Raw genomic sequence first — 22,520 nt, 5'->3', positions numbered from 1 at the left:
AATATAGCAATTCCACAAAGGAGGAAAAATCATATTAAGAAAATATGGAGCTGCTGCTCTGTGCTTTTCCCTTGTTGATGCCAAACATCAGCACACATAAAAATATATCATGGCAATGTTCTCAGTTCCATCCATGGTATTAATGTTAACATTTGATCATCAGCCTAATAATTTGTTGGCATACCAGGTTTTCCCTGTACACCAAGCACTTAGCATAGAAGTGGAAACATATCAAAGAAAAAAAAGTTTTACAGAAACTTTTACTGAAAAAAAAGAGATTTGTTCTATTGCTATTTAAAAATATACTATTAAAAGCAAAGCAAAAGTTATTTCTTAGCTGTGACCAACAACCATTGGTATCAACACTGTTATGGCATCTAAAGATAACTGTTTTGGGAAGCATGGTTTCAACATGACCAAATCAGAGAGAAACTATGGTGCTCCTTCATTCCACACCTATCTACTGAGAGCTTGCTATCTGCCAGGCTGTGATAGATGCTGAGAATGCCAATTAGTGAGGAGAAGGAGAAGGAGAAGGAGAAGGAGAAGGAGAAGGAAAAGGAAAAAGAGAAAGAGAGCTGCAGTGGAAAATGAGGCTAGAGTGAAAATGAAGACATAGGAAAGCAGAGGTGAGAAAAAGTTGACTGGGATCAAGTGAGAAGAAAAATGGAAAAAATAAGGAGAGATAATGAAAGGGAAGGAAAACAGGGAAATAATATTTCATAGTATTGATATCTGGGGCTAATGTACAGAAAATGAAGAAGAATTAAATAAACCAATATGACACATGGGGGAGAAAAGGGAGAAATACTCAAAAGCAAAAAATGGGGGGGGGGAGAATTAGAAGGAACAGGAGGAAGAGATGAGAAGAGATATAAATGAGAGTGGGTAGTGGGGATAAGTAATGTGGCCCCAGCAGTATGGATGTAAGAGAGACAGGAGAGTGATGGAAAGCAGCGTCCAGGAAGACAGAGGGTATGAAAGAGATTGGATGATAAGGAAAAGAAACTGTTGACCACAAAAGATGGAGTTTAGACTAGTTCAGATGGAGGGAGACTAGCTATGGAGGAGATGGAATGACGAGGGGATGTGAATAGTGTAGAGAAGACAGGAGAAGTGGGGGATGATGGTGGTGACAGGAGCTGGGACCAGGGCTGGCCTCAGGGTATGTGACTTCCTCTGCACAAGGCCTCTTGCTCAGATAGGCCCCAACCTCCAGTCAATTTACTACCCTACTGTCTGGTCTTGAAATTCTTAATAATTTTTAATAAGGGGCTCTGAATTTTCACTCTTCGTTGAGCCCCAAAATTATGTAGCTGATCCTGAATGAAACTGACCATGTGATGGGTACAACAGAGGAGAATTCTGATGGGGTCATGAAGGTTTTGGGTAGAGCCTTGGTGAATGGAGACTATGAATGGCAAGTGATGACAGGCACTTGTGGAAGTTATAAATGAGGGTGCTAATGGACAGACAGAGGTCTTTAAAGGATTGTAGAAATGATCCCTCATCAGTGAGGCTGAAGATGGGGTGTACTACCTGTGGGGGAGTGAATAAAGGTTACAAGATCATAACACAATGGTCAGTGATACCACAGGGTAGGTAAGGGGCTGAAGAGCTTAATGAAGATGTATCACAGCAGGTGATCAGCTGATAGAGAATCATGGTGTGACAAGTGTAAAAGGATCAGTGAATAGGGGTGACAGTAGAAACCGATAAAGCCTTCTTGTAGTCCCATCAGTCAGTGAGACACCAATACATCTATGTGTATCTCTCTTGTGGCTCAAAATGGAGGATAGGATGCCTGTCAAGAATTTCCTACCGCTTTTAGCACAGGGCCAATTTAATAGTGGAGGTGGGGGTGTAATGAGGCTAGGGCCAACAGGGACAGGGAGGAAAGGTGAGACTGTGGGTAAGGTTAGGAGGTTGATGGGTTAAAATATTGGAATCAGTGGGTATGACAGAGGATAAGTAGACAGCAGGAGGGGTACAATGGGGAGGTGTTTAGCGAGCGGCGACAAAGAGAAGGGCACTGACTCCTGACCTCGGCCATCCTGACGCTCTCTTGGGGTGGCCTTAGAGCCTGCTGTGGAAGTCGCAGAGACTGGGCCGGAGTCTGAGGAAGGGGCTGTGCACTGCCCCCGGAGTCTAAAACCGCGCCACGTTATTTCTATTCCCCGCAGGGGGCCGCAAGTAAGCACTCCGCGCGTCCTCCGGTCGCCTGGCAACCGCCACGCCCACTAGGGGATTTGCGGACGTTCGAAAGAGGAGGAGCCTCTGATGCCCGCGCTCCAGCAATATTCCTCCGAGAAATTTACAAATATTTCCAAATGGGGCGGGACCAAGGAAATGAGGGTAGTGGTCTCTTTGAGAACCTAGGTGGAGTCCCAAGGTGGATGCAGAATTTAGACCAAAGAGAAAGGCTACAAGGCATGACTGGAGGCAACCGAGGAAGAGGACGGTGGAGGAGACCAGGGAGCTGGCAAAGGAGAGCCGCAAGACGAACGCTTTCTAGGAAACAGGGATCAGAAGGTTCCGGATGAGGGAAGGACCGGCAGCCACCCTCTTCTCTCTGTGACAAAGCGACTCCGTCACTGGAACAAGAAATCGTCTCAATTAGAGTCGATTCCAACGCTTAGGAAGCAGCAGTTATTGTGTGTGCAAGACAAAGGCAGGAAAAACAAAGGTAGAAAAGGCACAGGCCCTCCCTTCAAAGAGTTTGGTCACTAGTGGTGAGAAAAATGGGGTGCAGAGCTCAAGACACTCAGGACAACGTAATTGGAACCACATCGTGAAAATCTGCCTAGCACCTAAGGCTCCTCTCTCACGACCCCTTCTTCTCTCCCTCCCTCTTTCCTCCTTCCCCTTCCACTCGACATCTTTTAGACTTCAGGCACAGAGAATGGGAGAAATTAAACTCCTCGATTCATAAATCATGCAAGAACCCTCTGGTTTTATTTTTTCCCCCTTTATCCTCATCCCCACTCCCACTCCTCATCCTTAGCCCCATTGGCATTCATGCTACTGTGCCCTGGATATGTATTTTTGAAAAATGTATAGTATTTTTATTAGTACATTTTTAAATGTTTAATAATGGTATTAGACTTTAGGGATCATCTTATTTTCAACCTTTTTCACTGAACCTTCTTTTTCAGGATCTCTCCCTGTTGCAGTTGGTATTGTAATCCCAGTTCATTGCTTCTGATTGCTGCATAGTAGCCTGTTTTTTACTATTATCTCTCAAGTGATGGATACCAAGGCTGCCTCTATATCTCCAATACTTCACACAATGTAGCGATAGTCATCCTTGCCTGTGGTCCTTAAAAACCTGTGTGCAAATTCCTCTGAAATGGGTGCCTGGGAGTGAGAATGTTAAAGTCACAGGGATTGCCCAGGGCCATATCATTTGGTTATGCAACTTGTCCTGCACAAAGACACTCAGCCAGGAGGCCGGTGGTGGCTGAAAAGCAGTCCCTACTCTCTTTCCCATGTTGTGTACCCTACTGGAGGAAGATGTCTCCTTTTCTTCCCCACAGAAGCTCCATTCCCTAGTCAAGTCATGAACCTGGAAGGCTGGACTACCCAGAGGTTATGCTGTTTTCAAATTCATCGACCCACTGGTGAACTGCCTTTTCTAATGGCACAAAGGTGTCTAGTAGCCTGATGGAAGCCTGAGGACTGAACTTAGTTCACCAAGTCCTGCTAGACTGCACACCAGAACTGCTGCCCCACACTACCCTCTAGCGTGCAGTCTAAGCGTTTCCGTCCCACACTGTCATCCTTGCCAGCATGCGGTAGTTTATTTATTTGTAAATTTATATAGTGTTTACTAAGTGCCAGATACTGTCTTAAGTGCCTTATAAATAATGTCTCATCTAATTAGCCAATTTTTAAAAATTTCTGTCAATATTGAATAGCATCAACACATTTTTAAAATCAGTATTTCTCTGACTACTAGGGAAATTGAGAATTTCTTTATATGTGCATAAGCCATTTGGGGTTCCCTTTTGTGAACTGTCTATAGCAGGGGTCCCCAAACTACGGCCCGCGGGCCACATGCGGCCCCCCGAGGCCATTTATCCGGCCCCCCGCCGCACTTCTGGAAGGGGCACCTCTTTCATTGGTGGTCAGTGAGAGGAGCATAGTTCCCATTGAAATACTGGTCAGTTTGTTGATTTAAATTTACTTGTTCTTTATTTTAAATATTGTATTTGTTCCCGTTTTGTTTTTTTACTTTAAAATAAGATATGTGCAGTGTGCATAGGGATTTATTCATAGTTTTTTTTATAGTCCGGCCCTCCAATGATCTGAGGGACAGTGAACTGGCCCCCCGTGTAAAAAGTTTGGGGACCCCTGGTCTATAGCATTTGCCTATTTTTCTATTGGTCTTTTCTTTTTGATTTATAAGCAGTCTTTGTAAAGTCTGGACATTAATCTGCTTTCAAAGACTGCAAACTTTGTGATGTCCTTTGTAAAACAATAATCCTTAATTTTGTAACTATATATATATTACTTTTTATATGCCCTTTCTGTGTGATTTAAGAGGTCCTTCTCAACCCCAAAGTTATAAATTATTCTGTCATTTTCTTTTATTAACTTCATAGTTTTACTTTTTTCACCTTCATTTCTCTAACCTCTCTGAAGCTCACCTTTGTATGTATGTGAGATGAGGATTTGATTTGACTTGTCTTGATGGAGTGAACCAATTTCTCAACATCTTAGTTCCTGAATACACACGGATCTGTTCTGAGATATCTGGTTTGTTCCTGTGTCGGTACGATGGGTTTTATTGCAAGGGTTTTGTAGCCAGTCATTATTGTTAAAGGGCAAGGCTCCCTCCCTATTCCTGTCAAAATTACATTGGTCATTCATGAACATTTTTCATCCCATATAAGTTTTAGGATTTTTTTAAGCTCCTCTTGAGAATTTTAATTGGAACTTCATTGAAATTATTAATTTGGGGAAAATTAACATTTGTACAATGGTATCTTATTCATGTACTGAGGGGAAAATTAACATTTGTACAATATTTTATTCATGAACGGAGACTGTATATCTGGTGGACAAACACAACAGAATATAGCTGAGGCATAGTGTGCATGAAGGGGGGTGGGGGCAGAGGAAGCTGAGAAACAGGCTGAAAAACTGTAAGCCAGGCTAACAGAAATGAGGTGGAGATGGGGCAGGCATCACGACTCAGGCCGCTTGGTCTGTTTACAGGAAACCTGACTGCATGTTGGGACCACCAGCTGTGGGCCCACCATGAACTAGGGAGACTCCATAACATTCCTGAAGGTACATCACATCGGAGAATGGCCTAACCATCCACATCATGTACTATTGTGAGGCTGTCTTCTCATTTCATAGGAATTTCCTAAGGGACGACTGCACAAGCAGGTGGCCTGCCAAGGTGACAGTAATTCAATCCAGAAAACACTCTTTTTAACTACCTGCTACAGCAGGCACAGGCTGGCACAAAAACCCCAGGGGTGACTGTGGCGGTCACTGCCCTTAGCATTGGGGAAAAGGAAGAAAGGCAAATCTACAATTTTAATACAGTATGATGGTATCATTTAAACATGCTGAGTCAACATAAAGCACTGGGGGAGAGGGGGGGCAGGAAATCTAGACACTGCTATTTAAAAGCATTACTTACGAGGTAAGGAAAGAAAGACCCAAACATGGGAAATCTGGGAACCACAGGAAGTTGAAAGGCATGTGACATGTTGGACTCACAGGAAAGAGATTCAGGTCGACATAAACATGGATGAATGAATGGATGAGAGCAGCATGGGTGGCTGGACAAATTAATATATGCTGATGAAAGAAAATGCTTCGTTTCTAATTTTTCAGGTTTCTGAAAACTAGCAACCTGCTCCCCTTCGTTGCTGTAATACAAAGGAGCACTAGGTGGCATCATACTACCAAAAGTCCTCACCTTTTAGAGCCTAGACAAATAACACACCCACCAAGATAGGGTCAGCTCCTATTTTAGACAAATAAAAGTGCTTCTATCTATCTCATGTCTCATTACACCCACTTAATTTATTGATTGAGTACCTACTATATTCCCAGACCTACGCGGCACACTGCGCAGGATATGAAGGAGCATTAGAAGAAGCCACTCCTTCCCCACACAAAATATTTTAATCCAGTCCAAGGCAGGATGTAAGAAGCACATCCTCAAAATATACTATCCATGTACTCTGACCCTTTTGGACCTTCTGATGCCTTCCTACCACTCCTTGTCACACTGGATTTCTCGATTCCTCATATGTTGGGATCTTTCCCACTACTTGGAATACACAGATGCCAAGCTCTCTGTCTAGAATACCCAACCCTCCTTCTTCGCCTGGCTGATGCCCATCCATCCTTCCTAAAAATCCCATTTTCTCAGGGAGACCTTTCCTGACCAACCCCAAACACCTTTCCAAACACCATGTGTTCCACTTCTTGGACCATCCCACAGTGGTAATTATTTACTCATGGAAATGGTTGTTTAATATCTGTCTTCCCTACCAGGCTGACAAATAACAAGAGGACAAGAATCACATATGTCTTGTTCAGCCCTGTCTGCAGTGGTGTTGTAAGCTGAATTGTGTCCCCCTAAAATTCATATGTTGAAGCCCTAACCCCCCAGTACCTCAGAATGTGACTGTGATTAGAGATAGGGCCCTTAAAGAGGTGATTAAGTTAAAATGAGGCCATTTGAGTGAGTCCTAATCCAATCTGACTGCTGTCCTCATAAGAAGAGGAAATTTGGGCAAAGAGGCCCCAGGGAAGCATGTACGCAGAGGAAAGATGCTGTGAGAAAGAAGCCAGCTACAAGCCAGGCAGAGAGGCCACAGGAGAAACCAAACACTCTGATCTCCCATTTCTAGCCTCTAGGACTGTGACAAATAAATTTCTGTTGTTTAACCCACCCAGTCTGTGGTACTATATATTATGGGAGCCACAGCAAACTAATATAAATGACCATCCCTCCTCCCGGTAATAACTATTAAGTGAATGACTATTGAATGAATTCTAAAACAAGGAAGACCAGTGAAGGATGGCATGATTAGGGAAAGGTACCTGGTAGACATAGCTCTTGGACTTGACCTTAAAAGATACATATGAGGAAGTGGATGACGTCAGAGTAATGGCGGGGTAGGAAGAGATACCGATAAATCTCCCCCAAAACTCAATAAGATCTTCAACCAGAAACAGAAAAACCTATCCTTGGAGCCTCCAGATGTTTCGCAATACACCCGAAGGTATGGTCGAGCGAAAAATTGGCTAAATATGTAATCAAACCCCAAAGGAAATAGGAAGTAAGAAATGCTCCGCCTTCCTCACTAACCTAAACAGGGCAGCTTTCACTGGGAACTGAGAATATAGAAACTAAGGGGGGCAAAGGAGGTGAATAGATTCAGGCCGCGGCACAAACGGCCGAAACAGGCTGTGGCATGGAGATCCAAGCCTAGGAAAAACTGTTTCTGTGTCAACCCGGGCAATACAAGCTAACACTCGCGCCAAACCCAGACAAAGAAAGACAAGCGGGGCAGCCATTTTCCCCGATCTCCTGGTTGGCGCACGCAGATAGTGGGCGAGAGATTCCTTCCAAAGCCCCGGGAGTGGGCGCCCCTGTTATCCCACAGAGAGGCAAAGTCAGAGGCCTTTGTGTGGGCCGAAAGTGGAATCTCCGGACTGCCCCAGCACCCTTAAAAAGCCGCGCATGGGGAGGGAGCGAGAGCCAATTTCAACGCTGGAACTTTTCCATGCGGGTGGGGGTTTCACTCAGAGTGTGAGACTGCCGGCCTGATATCCTGGTCTGCGCGTGCAGATAGTGAGCGAGAGTTTCCTCCAAGCGCCCCGGGAGTGGGCGCCAGCCCGTGTTACCGGACAGAGTGGCAGAGCCAGAGGTCTTTGAGTGGGGGGAAGCCCCGCCTGATTATGCTAGCAGCTCTGACTGACTGAGCCTTACCCAGAGCCCTGTGCTGAGTGGGAATAGAGTGAGGAGTTGCCAGCTCTTTGAGCCTCTTACTATCCAGGCAGAGGCAGCAGCAACCCCATAGCTGGATTATCAGGCTACTAATTGAGGAAGGAAAGACTAGGAGAAAGGCTCCAGGAACATGGACTCGCTCACTGGCCGAGCCTATAAATGCTAATGAGCCTCAACTGCCCACGAGACTAAAGCACAATACATGACATCGCCATAGAGACTTATCAACTGCAAACCTCTACCTGAGCGTGCCAAAGGGGCAGAACCCGGGGTACAGAGTCACCAACCAGGAAGAGGGAGAGAAAAGAAAAAGCAAGAAGATAACCTCTCAAAATCAAGAATAATCGGCAGACTTTATAACCTATCCCATTTTATTATATTTGTTCGTTTGTTTCTCTTATCTTCATTATTGATATTTTTTTTCCTCCTCCAATTTAGTCGATTAACTCTCTGCTGGTCTTACTCTCTCCTCTCCTTGAACTACACTACCCATAAGTGTTACATCTCCCATTATCTTTTCTTTCCTCTTCCTTTCTCTCTATGAGGGTTGCACTCCAAAACCCTTAACTCTCTATCTCTCTCTCTCTCCTCTTTTTTCTTTTTTCTTCTTTTAGTGGTTCCCTCTTTTTCTCTCTCTCTCTCTCTTTCTTTTATCCCTCTATATTAGTTTCTTCTTTTCTCCTTTATGTCTCCTATCATTCAAACCTCAATAACAAACAAATTATCTTATCTGGGACTCAAACTTATGTTTGTGGCATTTTGGGGGGGGGTTTACTTCACCTTTTTAACTCACTAGCAGTGCTCCCATCCCTGGCTCTCCATTTTATCTAGTTCTTGTTCCACTAAATACAATAGTAATTTTTTAATTTGTCCCCCCATTTTACGGTTTCCCTCTTATTCCTCTCATCATAACTCTTAGTCAACCAACATCTAAAAGCAAATCATTTTATTCTTGAACCAAATTTTTTCCTTATTTGTTTTTTGTGCCCTTCTTTTTTCTTTTTCCTTCTTTTCTTCTTTTTTTTTTTTTTTTTTTTTTTTTGCCCCTTTATTACTTTTCCCCAATTCAGGCCCTTCGTTACAAGCATTGTTTGTTCTATTTAATACAATATAATTCACAGTTCACCACAAGATTTTCTCAAGAAAGAGGGGAGAGGAGAGGAGAGGAAAAAAGGAGGGGGGAGAATAATTTCCTTTTTTTTATTTTAATTTTATTTTATTTTTCTTTATTTCATTATTTTTTTAAAAAAATAACTTCAATATTTAATTTTTTAACTTTTTATTCTTTATTAAATATTATTAATACTATCAACAAAACCACCCTCAGGTGCCATTAAGGAAGAGAAAATCAAATATCATGGATACAAAAGAAAGAGAGGTAACACAGCTAGATGAGAAAAAATCTATGGAGAAAAAATTTAATATATTGGAAACCTTGGATCTAAATGACAGAGAATTTAAGATAGAAATCCTAAAAATCCTCCAAGATATACAAGAAAACACTGAAAGGCAATTTAGGGAGCTCAGAAAACAACTCAATGAACACAAAGAATATATTTCCAAGGAAATTGAAACTATAAAAACAAATCAAACAGAGATGAAAAACTCAATTCACGAGCTGAAAAATGAGGTAACAAGCTTAGCTAATACAACAGGCCAGATAGAAGAGAGGATTAGTGAAATAGAAGACAAGCAACTTGAGGCACAACAGAGAGAAGAAGAAAAAGACTCAAAAATTTAAAAAAATGAGATAGCCCTACAAGAATTATCTGACTCCATCAAAAAGAATAACATAAGAATAATAGGTATATCAGAGGGAGAAGAGAGAGAAAATGGAATGGAGAACATACTCAAACAAATAATAGATGAGAACTTCCCAAGCCTGTGGAAAGAACTAAAGTCTCAAATTCAAGAAGCAAACAGAACTCCGAGTTTTCTTAACCCCAACAAACCTACTCCAAGGCACATCATAATGAAATTGGCACAAACCAATGACAAAGAAAAAATTCTCAAGGCAGCCAGGGAAAAGAAGAATACAACATATAAAGGAAGGCCCATTAGATTATCATCAGATTTCTCAGCAGAAACTCTATAAGCTAGAAGAGAGTGGACCCTAATATTTAAAGTCCTGAAAGAGAGAAACTTTCAGCCACGAATACTATATCCATCAAAGCTATCCTTCAAATATGAAGGAGAAATAAAAACATTCACAGATACAGGAAAGATGAGGGAATTTATAATCAGAAAACCCCCACTCCAGGAATTATTAAGGGGGTTCTCCAATCATATACAAAGAACAAAAAAAAAGACAAAGCCACAAGTAAAAGCTCCAAGAAGAACACAATAAAACCAAATTTAAACTGTGACAACAACAAAAAGAAAGGAGGGGAGGGGATGGAGATTAACAGTAGCAAAGAATGATGAAGTGCAAAAACACTCACAAAATAGTTCGCTACAATGAACAGGATAGGAACCCTTTTCATTATTTAAAGGTAACCACCATTGAAAAAACCACCACAGAAGCACATGAGATAAAAAAGATAGCAACAGAGGAAAGATGTAATGGAATACAACCAAATAAAAACAAAAGATAGAAAAATGAAAGAGAAGGATCAAACAAGACACAAAACTAACAGAAAGCAATATATAAAACGGCAATAGGGATCTCACAAGTGTCAATAATTACACTAAATGTAAATGGATTAAACTCACCAATAAAAAGGCACAGAGTAGCAGAATGGATTAAAAAAGAAAATCCAGCTGTATGCTGCCTACAGGAAACACATCTAAGTAACAAGGATAAAAACAAATTCAAAGTGAAAGGCTGGAAAACAATACTCCAAGCAAATAACATCCAAAAAAAAGCAGGTGTAGCAATACTCATATCTGATAATGCTGACTACAAGACAGCAAAAGTACTCAGAGACAAAAATGGCCATTTCATAATGGCTAAGGGGACACTGAATCAAGAAGACATAACAATTCTTAATATATATGCACCAAACCAAGGAGCACCAAAATATATAAGACAGCTACTTATTGACCTTAAAACAAAAACTGACAAAAATACAATCATACTTGGAGACCTCAATACACCGCTGACAGCTCTAGATTGGTCATCCAAACAGAGAATCAACAAAGATATAGTGGCCTTAAACAAAACACTAGAGCACCTGGATATGATAGACATCTACAGGACATTTCATCCCAAAGTGACTGAGTATACTTTTTTCTCCAGTGTACATGGATCATTCTCAAGAATTGACCATATGTTGGGCCACAAAAACAACATCAGCAAATTCAGAAAAATTGAAATTGTACCAAGCATATTTTCTGATCATAAAGCCTTGAAACTAGAATTCAACTGCAAAAAAGAGGAAAAAAATCCCACAAAAATGTGGAAACTAAATAACATACTTTTAAAAAATGAGCCCTGGCCGGTTGGCTCAGTGGTAGAGCGTCGGCTTAGCGTGCGGAGGACCCGGGTTTGATTCCTGGCCAGGGCACACAGGAGAAGCGCCCATTTGCTTCTCCACCCCTCCGCCGCGCCTTCCTCTCTGTCTCTCTCTTCCCCTCCCGCAGCCAAGGCTCCATTGGAGCAAAGATGGCCCGGGTGCTAAGAATGGCTCTGTGGCCTCTGCCTCAGGCACTAGAGTGGCTCTGGTCGCAACATGGCGACGCCCAGGATGGGCAGAGCATCGCCCCCTGGTGGGCAGAGCCTCGCCCCTGGTGGGCGTGCCAGGTGGATCCCAGTCGGGCGCATGCGGGAGTCTGTCTGACTGTCTCTCCCTGTTTCCAGCTTCAGAAAAATGAAAAAAAAAAAAAAAGAATGGGTCAAAAAAGAAATAAGTGCAGAGACCAAAAGATATATACAGATTAATGAAAATGACAATACGACATATCAGAATCTATGGGATGCAGTAAAAGCAGTGATAAGAGGGAAGTTCATATCACTTCAGGCATATATGAACAAACAAGAGAGAGCCCAAGTGAACCAATTAACTTCACACCTTAAGAAACTAGAAAAAGAAGAACAAAGACAACCCAAAACCAGCTGAAGAAAGGAGATAATAAAAATCAGAGCAGAAATAAATGAAATAGAGAACAGAAAAACTATAGAAAAAATTAATAGAACAAGGAGCTGGTTCTTTGAAAAGATCAATAAAATTGACAAACCCTTGGCAAGACTTACCAAGGAAAAAAGAGAAAGAACTCATATAAACAAAATCCAAAATGAAAGAGGAGAAATCACCACGGACACCGTAGATATACAAAGAATTATTGTAGAATACTATGAAAAACTTTATGCCACTAAATTCAACAACCTAGAAGAAATGGATAAATTCCTAGAACAATACAACCTTCCTAGACTGAGACAAGAAGAAGCAGAAAGCCTAAACAGACCTATTAGTAGAGAAGAAATAGAAAAAACCATTAAAAACCTCCCCAAAAATAAAAGTCCAGGCCCTGACGGCTATACCAGCGAATTTTATCAAACATTCAAAGAAGACTTGGTTCCTATTCTACTCAAAGTCTTCAAAAAAATTGAAGAGAAAGCATTACTTCCAAACACATTTTATGAGGCCAACATAACCCTCATACCAAAACCAGGCAAGGATGGCACAAAAAAAGAAAACTACAGACCAATATCTCTAATGAATACAGATGCTAAAATACTAAACAAAATACTAGCAAATCAAATACAACAACATATTTAAAAAATAACACATCATGATCAAGTGGGATTCATCCCAGAATCTCAAGGATGGTTCAACATACGTAAAACGGTTAATGTAATACACCATATCAACAAAACAAAGAACAAAAACCACATGATCTTATCAATAGACGCAGAAAAGGCTTTCGATAAAATACAACACAATTTTATGTTTAAGACTCTCAACAAAATGGGTGTAGAAGGAAAATATTTCAACATGATAAAGGCCATATATGATAAACCATCAGCTAACATCATATTAAATGGCACTAAACTGAAGGCTTTCCCCCTTAAGTCAGGAACAAGACAGGGTTGTCCGCTCTCTCCACTCTTATTTAATGTGGTACTAGAGGTTCTAGCCACAGCAATCAGACAACACAAAGAAATAAAAGGCATCCATATTGGAAAAGAAGAAGTAAAGGTATCACTTTTTGCAGATGATATGATCCTATACATCGAAAACCCCAAAGAATCCACAAAAAGACTACTAGAAACAATAAGCCAATACAGTAAGGTCGCAGGATACAAAATTAACATACAGAAGTCAATAGCCTTTCTATATGCCAACAATGAAACATTTGAGAACGAACTCGAAAGAATAATCCCCTTCACGATTGCAACAACAAAAAAAATAAAATACTTAGGAATAAACATAACAAAGAATGTAAAAGACTTATATAATGAAAACTATAAACCATTGTTAAGGGAAATTGAAAAAGATATAATGAGATGGAAGAATATACCTTGTTCTTGGTTAGGAAGAATAAATATAATCAAGATGGCTATATTACCCAAAGCAATATACAAATTTAATGCAATTCCCATCAAACTTCCAGTGACATTTTTTAAAGAAATAGAGCAAAAAATCATCAGATTTATATGGAACTATAAAAAACCCTGAATAGCCAAAGCAATCCTAAAGAAAAAGAATGAAGCTGGGGCATTACAATACCTGACTTCAAACTATATTATAGGGCCATGACAATCAAAACAGCATGGTATTGGCAGAAAAATAGACACTCATCCAATGGAACAGAATAGAAATTCCAGAAATAAAACCACATATATATAGTCAAATAATTTTTGATAAAGGGGCCAACAACACACAATGGAGAAAAGAAAGCCTCTTCAATAAATGGTGCTGGGAAAACTGGAAAGCCACATGCAAAAGAATGAAAGTGGACTACAGTTTGTTACCCTGTACTAAAATTAACACAAAATGGATCAAAGATCTAAATATAAGACCTGAAACAATTAAGTACATAGAAGAAGACATAGGTACTCAACTCATGGACCTGGGTTTTAAAGAGCATTTTATGAATTTGACACCAAAGGCAAGAGAAGTGAAGGCAAATGGGACTACATCAGACTAAGAAGTTTTTGCTCAGCAAGAGAAACTGATAACAAAATAAACAGACAGCCAACTAAATGGGAAATGATATTTTCAAACAACAGCTCAGATAAGGGCCTAATATCCAAAATATATAAAGAATTCATAAAACTCAACAACAAACAAACAAACAATCCAATAAAACAATGGGAAGAGGACATGAACAGACACTTCTCCCAGGAAGAAATACAAATGGCCAACAGATATATGAAAAGATGCTCATCTTCATTAGTTATTAGAGAAATGCAAATCAAAACTGCAATGAGATACCACCTCACACCTGTTAGATTAGCTATTATTAACAAGACAGGTAATAGCAAATGTTGGGGAGGCCGTGGAGAAAAAGGAACCCTCATACACTGTTGGTGGGAATGTAAAGTAGTACAACCATTATGGAAGAAAGTATGGTGGTTCCTCAAAAAACTGAAAATAGAACTACCTTATGACCCAGCAATCCCTCTACTGGGTATATACCTGCAAAACTCAGAAACATTAATACGTAAAGACACATGCAGCCCCATGTTCATTGCAGCATTGTTCACAGTGGCCAGGACATGGAAACAACCAAAAAGCCCGTCAATAGATGACTGGATAAAGAAGATGTGGCACATATACACTATGGAATACTACTCAGCCATAGAAATGATGACATCAGATCATTTACAGCAAAGTGGTGGGATCTTGATAACATGATACGAAGTGAAATAAGTAAATCAGAAAAAACCAGGAACTGCATTATTCCATACGTAGGTGGGACATAAAAGTGAAACTAAGAGACATTGATAAGAGTGTGGTGGTTACGGGAGGGGAGGGGGGGAAGGGAGAGGGGGAGGGGGAGGGGCACAAAGAAAACTAGATAGAAGGTGACAGAGGACAATCTGACTTTGGGTGATGGGTATGCAACATAATTGAACGACAAGATAACCTGGACTTGTTATCTTTGAATATATGTATCCTGATTTATTGATGTCACCCCATTAAAAAAATAAAATTATTTAAAAAAAAGATACATATGAATTATAGGCATGGGAGAAAATAGAAGAAATTCAAAATATGGGAAATAGCATTGAGCACATACCAAGACAAGAATGCAAAAAACTTGTAACAGGAAAAATAGGGTCCCTATCAGGGGCCGTGGACACTAATGTTGACAAGAAGGTGTAAATCAATGGTGAAGCTTTGGATAAACAGCAGAAAAGTAATTGCAAACTCAAAGACCAGGGACAGCCATTCACTCTGCCAGGTCACTTTAAAATGTGATCATGAGCTCTAATACTTCTGCAAAGCTCCTTGTTTAAACCTGGATATGAGTGCCTCCTACAGCACCCTCCTAGGACATCTAAGCTATGTGCTGTGACTCAATAACAAGAACAGCATCACATACAGAGTGCTTGCCTCTTCAACGGCACCCGGGGAGGTTATAAAGTAGAACTCCTGGAAAGCAGACAGAGACACTAATATGCAGCCCTCCATGGAGATCCCAAGCCTGCAATGCACAGCAACCATGCCCTAAAAAGAAGCTACTCTGCCTGACCTGTGGTGGCGCAGTGGATAAAACGTCGACCTGGAAATGCTGAGGTCGCCAGTTCAAAACCCTAGGCTTGCCTGGTCAAGGCACATATGGGAGTTGATGTTTCCTGCTCCTCCCCCCTTCTCTCTCTCTGTCTCTCTCTCTCTTCTCTCTCTCTCCTTTCTAAAATGAATAAATAAAATTAAATTAAAAAAAAAAAAAGCTACTCCTTTAATGGGCCACAGAGGTCCTACCAGGCGCCCCAAACTACGGCCCGCGGGCCGCAATGCAGCCCCCTGAGGCCATTTATCCATCCCCCACTCCACTTCTGGAAGGGGCACCTCTTTCATTGGTGGTCAGTGAGAGGACCACTGTATTTGGCAGCCCTCCAATGGTCTGAGGGACAGTGAACTGGCCCCCTGTGTAAAAAAGTTTGGAGACCCCTGTACCTAGCCTCAAGTGGGGGATTCTACACAGCCCACAAACCTCCAGTGAAACACATAAGGATGTTACTAGTAAGACTAGTAACTCCCACCTAGAAAGATGTTTCTCCCTGAAGCCAAAAGGTTCTAGAAGGCCCTCCCTGTTCCCTGGGGTCATAACTGGAAGGGTCAAAAGTGGAGACCTTGCCCACAGAAGGCCAATTCCATTATTTTTTCCTGGGGATTTATAGTTGGGACCAAGCCCCGCAAGCCGCTCAGTTCTGGGGCCTCGAACTGAGTACGTGAAACCCCAGGAGAGGCAGAGGAAGGCAGGCTGCACAGAGGGACAAATAGAGCCCGTGAACAAAACGGGGAAGCCACAGGCCCAAGAGAGGAAAAAAAAGACGAGGGAGAGGAGGCTTCCTTGGCTGTTGGTGCCCCTTCCGATTCGGGTTATGGTCCCCAAGGAAGCCCAGCAACACCTGCTCTCTTGGGTTCTGCTAGGCATTTTGCATCTTTGGTTATAACATCCAAAAAAAAAAAAAAAAAGCTCAAAAGCCCTGACCAAAACAGGTCTTATTTGTACAGTCATCCCTGCGATATCTCTGAATTTAGTATCCATAAATCTAAACCCTGCATCTGCAGACCCCAACAACGTGGTAAAAGCTGCTCAGGTCATCACATCTAACATTTCTCCTCCAGGTTGTTGGGAAGATTAAAAGCCTACGTGTTGCAGAAAATTGTGATCATTTATCAGCTGACCCCAGGCTCACCTTAGATGATAGAGCAGAGTCCCAGTTGGCCAGTACTTTCGAAAACAGTTTGGACCATATTTTAGTTCTTTAATCTGTTCCATTTCCAGCCTGCTGCAGAGGTAACTTAACAGAACATTTGTGGAGCATTTGCATTGATTCCCAAAGGGTCTTCATACAAACCCCCTTCTTGATACTGGAGGAAGCAACAGAGCTCAAGCAGATTTATTAGGCGGACTGAAAGGTCAGGCATGAGGAGGAGGCAGCGGGCAACCTGCCACCACAGGAGGTCATTTTTACCAGGAAGAGAGGACAGTGTCACAACCACCCGATCATCTCACCTGCCTGGAATTTATTGGCTTAACAGCAACTGTATCTCTCCCAGTCAGATTCCTCTGGGGTATGACTAGTAGGCTAGCTCATTGCATTGGAGCTTCTTGCCCAGGAAGCCAAGGTCACAGTTTGATGATCTACCTAGAACTAGCAGCGGTGACTTACACAAACCAACCAGCTAACTAGATTGGTTAAAAAGACTGAACGGCTCCGCAAAACCTGTTCCTACTACAAATAAATTATTAACAAATAAATTGATTAAGTGAGAAAATAAGCAAATAAATAAAATTGTTTTAAATCAAAGTAAAAATTCCTTTCATGATGGGTTAATGTTCTTATTTCTACTATCCCCTGAAAACATATTTTCAAATATATATTTCTAGACTTTACAGATGTAGGTCCCTTGTTTAAAATTCCAGTCTCCTTCTGTGTCCAGTGAGTTTTTCAAAACTCAGCTATGTCACCTTCTCCAGGAAGTTTTCCTTGGTTAGGTACTTTTCTTGTGTTGCTAGAAAATCTGAATGCCCCTCTGTCAGGACACTGTATTTTAATTGTGTGTTTATTTCTACATCTTTCCCATAAGACTGGAAGAGGCAGTCTTTTCTTTAATTTATCTGTTGAGTTTATACATAATAGACACTCGGAATAGAAAGTTTGATTAAGGAAGGAAGAGAAGAAAAAATGAAAAGAAAGGAAAGAAGGAATACAATTAGCTTACACACTCACAAACACAGCAATTAGTCCTGGGAGTCATTAGTGATTAAGGGAAGTTAAAAGTTACGGAAAAAAGGGGGGGGATTGGGGTGAGAGACAGAAATAGAAAAAAGAAGAGGGAGCATACCAAAGCATATCACAAATAGTAAGTATAAATATAAGGATTGTTTTTAACCCTTTGAGTGGTAAGTTTTTTTCATGCTTGCTGACCCCTGGGAGTGAGTTTTTATTCAAAAAATGAAATTAATTCCAGTTACAGTTTTATTAACTTAAAATCATGTTTGTTTGATTACCAATTTATGGAAACAAGAAGAACATACTATTATTGCTCCAGCTCAAAGTTTAAAGACGTACATGTACGATCTGGATGGTCAGGAGGCACGGACATACATAAATGTTTGTACTACTCAAAGAGTTAAAGAAACTTTCGATCATAATGCATTTATGGGTAAGTACTATTGGTCTCTGGGGTAGAATGTATTTTTAAAATAGTTTGAAAAATATTCTAACTATTGTAATCTCATTCTTGAGGAAATCAGTGTAGCTGTACATTTGAAGGGGATTTACTATGAACTAAATGATATAGAGTCACAGTTAAGGTCAAGATTCTGGAGCCCAAGATCCTTGTTCAAATCCTAACTATGCCACTGTGTGGCACACTCTGCTGTGTGACTTTAGGCAAGTTACTTAGTCCTTCTGGGCTTCATTTATTCATCTGTTAAGTGGGAATGCTAGTTATACCTACACTATGAGAATAAATGAGTTATTTTTTTTGAGTTATTCTCACTATGAGAATAAATGAGTAATATTTTTAGAGTAACACCTAGCACCTAGCATAAGTTTTAGCTAGTATTATGCTATCTCTAAGCAAAAATGTTACCTTTAGTATGTGCTTTAACTTCTTTGGGCTTCATTTTTGTTGATCAGTAATCTCTAAAGTTCCCTGCTGGCTCCAGCTTTCTAGAAGAGGTGGAGGAATTCCCAGGACTGATTTTGAGAAAAGAAATAGGCAAATACAACTCATCCATGTCTCAGCAAAGGAGTCTGTTCCAATGAAACATCCAGTAAACTCTTATTGTCTCTTGAAATTGCATGCAAAGGTGAGTTCAGGATGGTGACTGACGAAATCAAGGAAAATGCTCTTTTTTTCCACCCATCAGCCTCTTCATAACTAGCACTGGCTTCCTGTCTGTCCCATTATCACGCTTTTTATTCCATATACTGGAATTGCCACAGCTGGAGGGGAACAGGAAGCCTGTCCTCATGTTTGTTCTTTGGTTTTTATTGCCAATGTTCCTGACTGCGAAGTACAGTGTGAAGCTGCCCACAGTTGGTCCAGTGTTTATCACAACTCACCTTTCACTGTGGAATTTGAAGACATTTCTAGCACCTAATATCATGGAAAATACACACAGAAAACAAGCCAACAGAAAAAAACAGGTGAAATTATGACTGACTATTCACAAATAGCAAAGTAAAAATGGCCAGTAATAATGTTCCATTCAACCTCACTTATATCTAAAGAAATGTAAATGAAGATATTGAGATACCTCTTTCTACTTATAAAAGAAGCAATCTAGAGATAGGAAATAGCCAATAATAAAAACGATTTAGGAAAACAGACATCTCATATTTTATTGGTGAGTTTAAATAGGTGAAACACCTTTGGAGGATAATTTGCAATATACTGTATCAAAGTAGTAAGTGTATATAACCTTTGACCAGCCCCAAAGCTATCAAAGCATTGAGCCAAAGCAGCTACTTATCTATAGACTTAAAAATAAAGCCCTATTTGCCTGTACCTGACCAGGCGGTGGTACAGTGGATAAAGCATCGGTCTAGGATGCTGAGGACCCCGAGTCAAAACCCCAAGGTCATCAACTTGAGTGTGGGTTCACCAACTTGAGCACAGGCTCACCAGCTTGAGCACAGGGTCACCAAATTGAGCATGGGGTCAGGTTTATGGTCACTGGCTTGAGCCCAAGGTCACTGGCTTGAGCAAGGTGTCATTGGCTCATCTGGAACCCCACCCAGGGGGTCAAGGCACCTCAACTATAAGTTGATGCTTCTCATCTCTCTCCCTTCCTGTCTCTCTTGTATATGCTAAATAAATAAAGCCCTATTTGTTTAAATCTCTTGTACTCTTAGACACATAAAATTATAGTCTGATATTCTATTGCAACCAAACACATTCCTAATCGACAAGTTTTTTAAAAAAGGTAAAAGAAGACATTCATATCTTGCACTGACTTTAACATGAGGGTTCCTAGTATTATTTCCCCATTAAGCATGATACTAACTTTGGGACTTCATTTCTCATTTTTGTGTGTGTGTGTGTGTGTGTGTGTGTGACAGAGAGAGTGGGTCAGATAGGGACAGACATACAGGAAAGGAAAGAGATGAGAAGCATCAATTCTTCATTGTTCATTGCTTTCTCATATGTGCCTTGACCTGGAGCTACAGTAGAGTGAGTGACCCCTTGCTCAAGCCAGCGACCTTGGGCTCAACCCAGCAACCTTGGGCTTTAAGTCAGTGACCTTTGAGCTCAAGTCAGTGACCACAGGGTCATGTCTATGACCCCATGATCAATCCAGTGACCCCGCTCAAGCTGGTGAGCCCACGCTCAATCTGGCAACCTCCGGGCTTCGAACCTGGGTCCTCTACATCCCAGTCTGACAATCTATCCACTGTACCACCACCTGGTCAGGCTCATTTTATCTTGCCACAAAAGCATTTATTTATAATTGGATGCTAAATTTTATCTAATGGCTTTTCAGCAGCTATGGTGATGATCTTTCCATGTTTCTTTTTTTATCTATTCTTAATGCAACATTCTTTTGATGTGCTGCTGGTATTCTGCATTAACATTTTATTTAGTGTTTCTAAAACAGAGATTAGTATGATACTTTTATTTCTTCCTTTTTTGTGTGTATTTTTCTGAAGTAAGAAGCAGGGGCCCTGGCCGGTTGGCTCAGCGGTAGAGCGTCGGCCTGGCATGCGGGGGACCCGGGTTCGATTCCTGGGCCAGGGCACATAGGAGAAGCGCCCATCTGCTTCTCCACCCCCCCTCCTTCCTCTCTGTCTCTCTCTTCCCCTCCTGCAGCCAAGGCTCCATTGGAGCAAAGATGGCCCGGGCGCTGGGGATGGCTCCTTGGCCTCTGCCCCAAGCGCTAGAGTGGCTCTGGTCGGGCAGAGCAACACCCCAAAGGGGCAGAGCATTGCCCCCTGGTGGGCAGAGCTTCGCCCCTGGTGGGCGTGCCGGGTGGATCCCGGTCGGGCGCATGTGGGAGTCTGTCTGACTGTCTCTCCCCGTTTCCAGCTTCAGAAAAATACAAAAAGAAGCAGGGAGGCAGAGTGACAGACTCCTGCATGCACCTGACCAGGATCCACCCAGCAAGCCCAATAGGGGGCGATGCTCTGCCCATCTGGGGTGTGTCTCCATTGCAACTGGAGCCATTCTAGGCCATGGAGCCATTCTCAGCACCGGGGCCAACTTTGCTCCAAAGGAGCCTTGGCTACTGGAGAAGAGAGAGAAGAGAGAAAGGAGAGGGGGAAGGGGGAAGCAGATGGGTGCTTCTTCTGTGTGCCCTGGCCGGGAATCAAACCCAGGACTTCCACACACTGGGCCGATGCTCTACCACTGAGCCAACCGCCCAGGGCTATTTTCCCCTTTTTAATGAATTATTTTTATTCATCAAAGTTTTAAATCTAAATGACTAAATTTTTATTATTATATGTTGTATTTGTGCTTTTTCAATTTGCTTATTCTTTTTCCATGGTGTTATGGTAGATCATTTTGACTCTGTAATTATTTTGAACATAACTATTTTATCATCTCTTCCAAATTGTTCTATTGTCTCCAGTTCTTAAGGGGCTAATTCTTCTGTTTATTGATCCATCCCTCGAGTGCTTCATTTTCTACTTTGGTTTATAATTTCTTACTAATAAACTCACGGTCAATGGGTAAGGTTTATTCTGTCAGAGATCAGAACGAACAATGGGTTTTGCACTTGCTTCTGACAGGACCAAGGGATTCATCACTTTGGAACCAGCTCTTAAGCTCTGTGTTGACTTCAGGATTCCCTCAGCACATGAGTAGTGCAAATTAGGACCTCACACCAATGAATGGCATAGACAGGGTAGTGGTTTCAGTTTCAAAAGTAGATATTTTAAATTCATTCAGAGCCCCAGACAAATCACAGACTTCCTACTGTGGCCCTGGACCAGTAGAAGGATATTTGGTTTTCTTCCCATCTTCCAGTCACAAAGATTCTTTCCAGTGTCCCAGTATAGAGTAATGGGTCTCAAGTCCAGATCTCTACCTTCCTAGAACACAAGGCCTAAGTGCTCACACGGTCCTGAACAATTTGGGCTTATATTCCTACATGCAAATACCCCAACATATCTTAGAGTCCCTCTTCCTATCTCATACCTAGAAATCATTTTTTCCTTTCTTCCTTCCTTCCTTCCTTCTTTCTTTCCTTCCTTCCTTCCTTTTTCCATCCTTCTTCCCTCCCTCCCTCCTTCTTTCCTTCCTTCTTTCATTTCTTCTGTCACTTCTTCCTTTCCTTCCTTCTTCCCTTCTTCTTTCCTTTTCTTTTCCTTCCTTCCTTCCTTCCTTCCTTCCTTCCTTCCTTCCTTCCTTCCCTTCTTCTGTATCTCCCTCCTTCCCTTTCTCCCTCCCTCCTTCCTTCTTTC

General features: G+C 41.5%; 1 protein-coding gene across 2 annotated transcripts in view; it reads right to left on the bottom strand.

Moving 5' to 3' along the window:
- CFAP58 (cilia and flagella associated protein 58) overlaps window positions 1-2,133 on the bottom strand; it is a 123,562-nt gene extending 121,429 nt beyond the window's left edge. For both annotated transcript variants that reach the window (XM_066239191.1, XM_066239192.1), the window contains exon 1: window positions 2,045-2,133. In XM_066239191.1, coding sequence (XP_066095288.1) covers window positions 2,045-2,053 — 9 coding nt within the window. In that variant the 5' untranslated portion in view covers window positions 2,054-2,133. The remainder of the gene's footprint in view (window positions 1-2,044) is intronic.
- Between the last annotated feature and the right edge of the window lie 20,387 nt (window positions 2,134-22,520).

The sequence above is a fragment of the Saccopteryx bilineata genome, chromosome 7 (assembly GCF_036850765.1).
Source record: "Saccopteryx bilineata isolate mSacBil1 chromosome 7, mSacBil1_pri_phased_curated, whole genome shotgun sequence".
NCBI classification, from domain to species: domain Eukaryota; kingdom Metazoa; phylum Chordata; class Mammalia; order Chiroptera; family Emballonuridae; genus Saccopteryx; species Saccopteryx bilineata.
The sequence above is the reverse complement of the archived record's forward strand: the minus strand, read 5'-3'. Positions and strand labels throughout refer to the sequence as shown.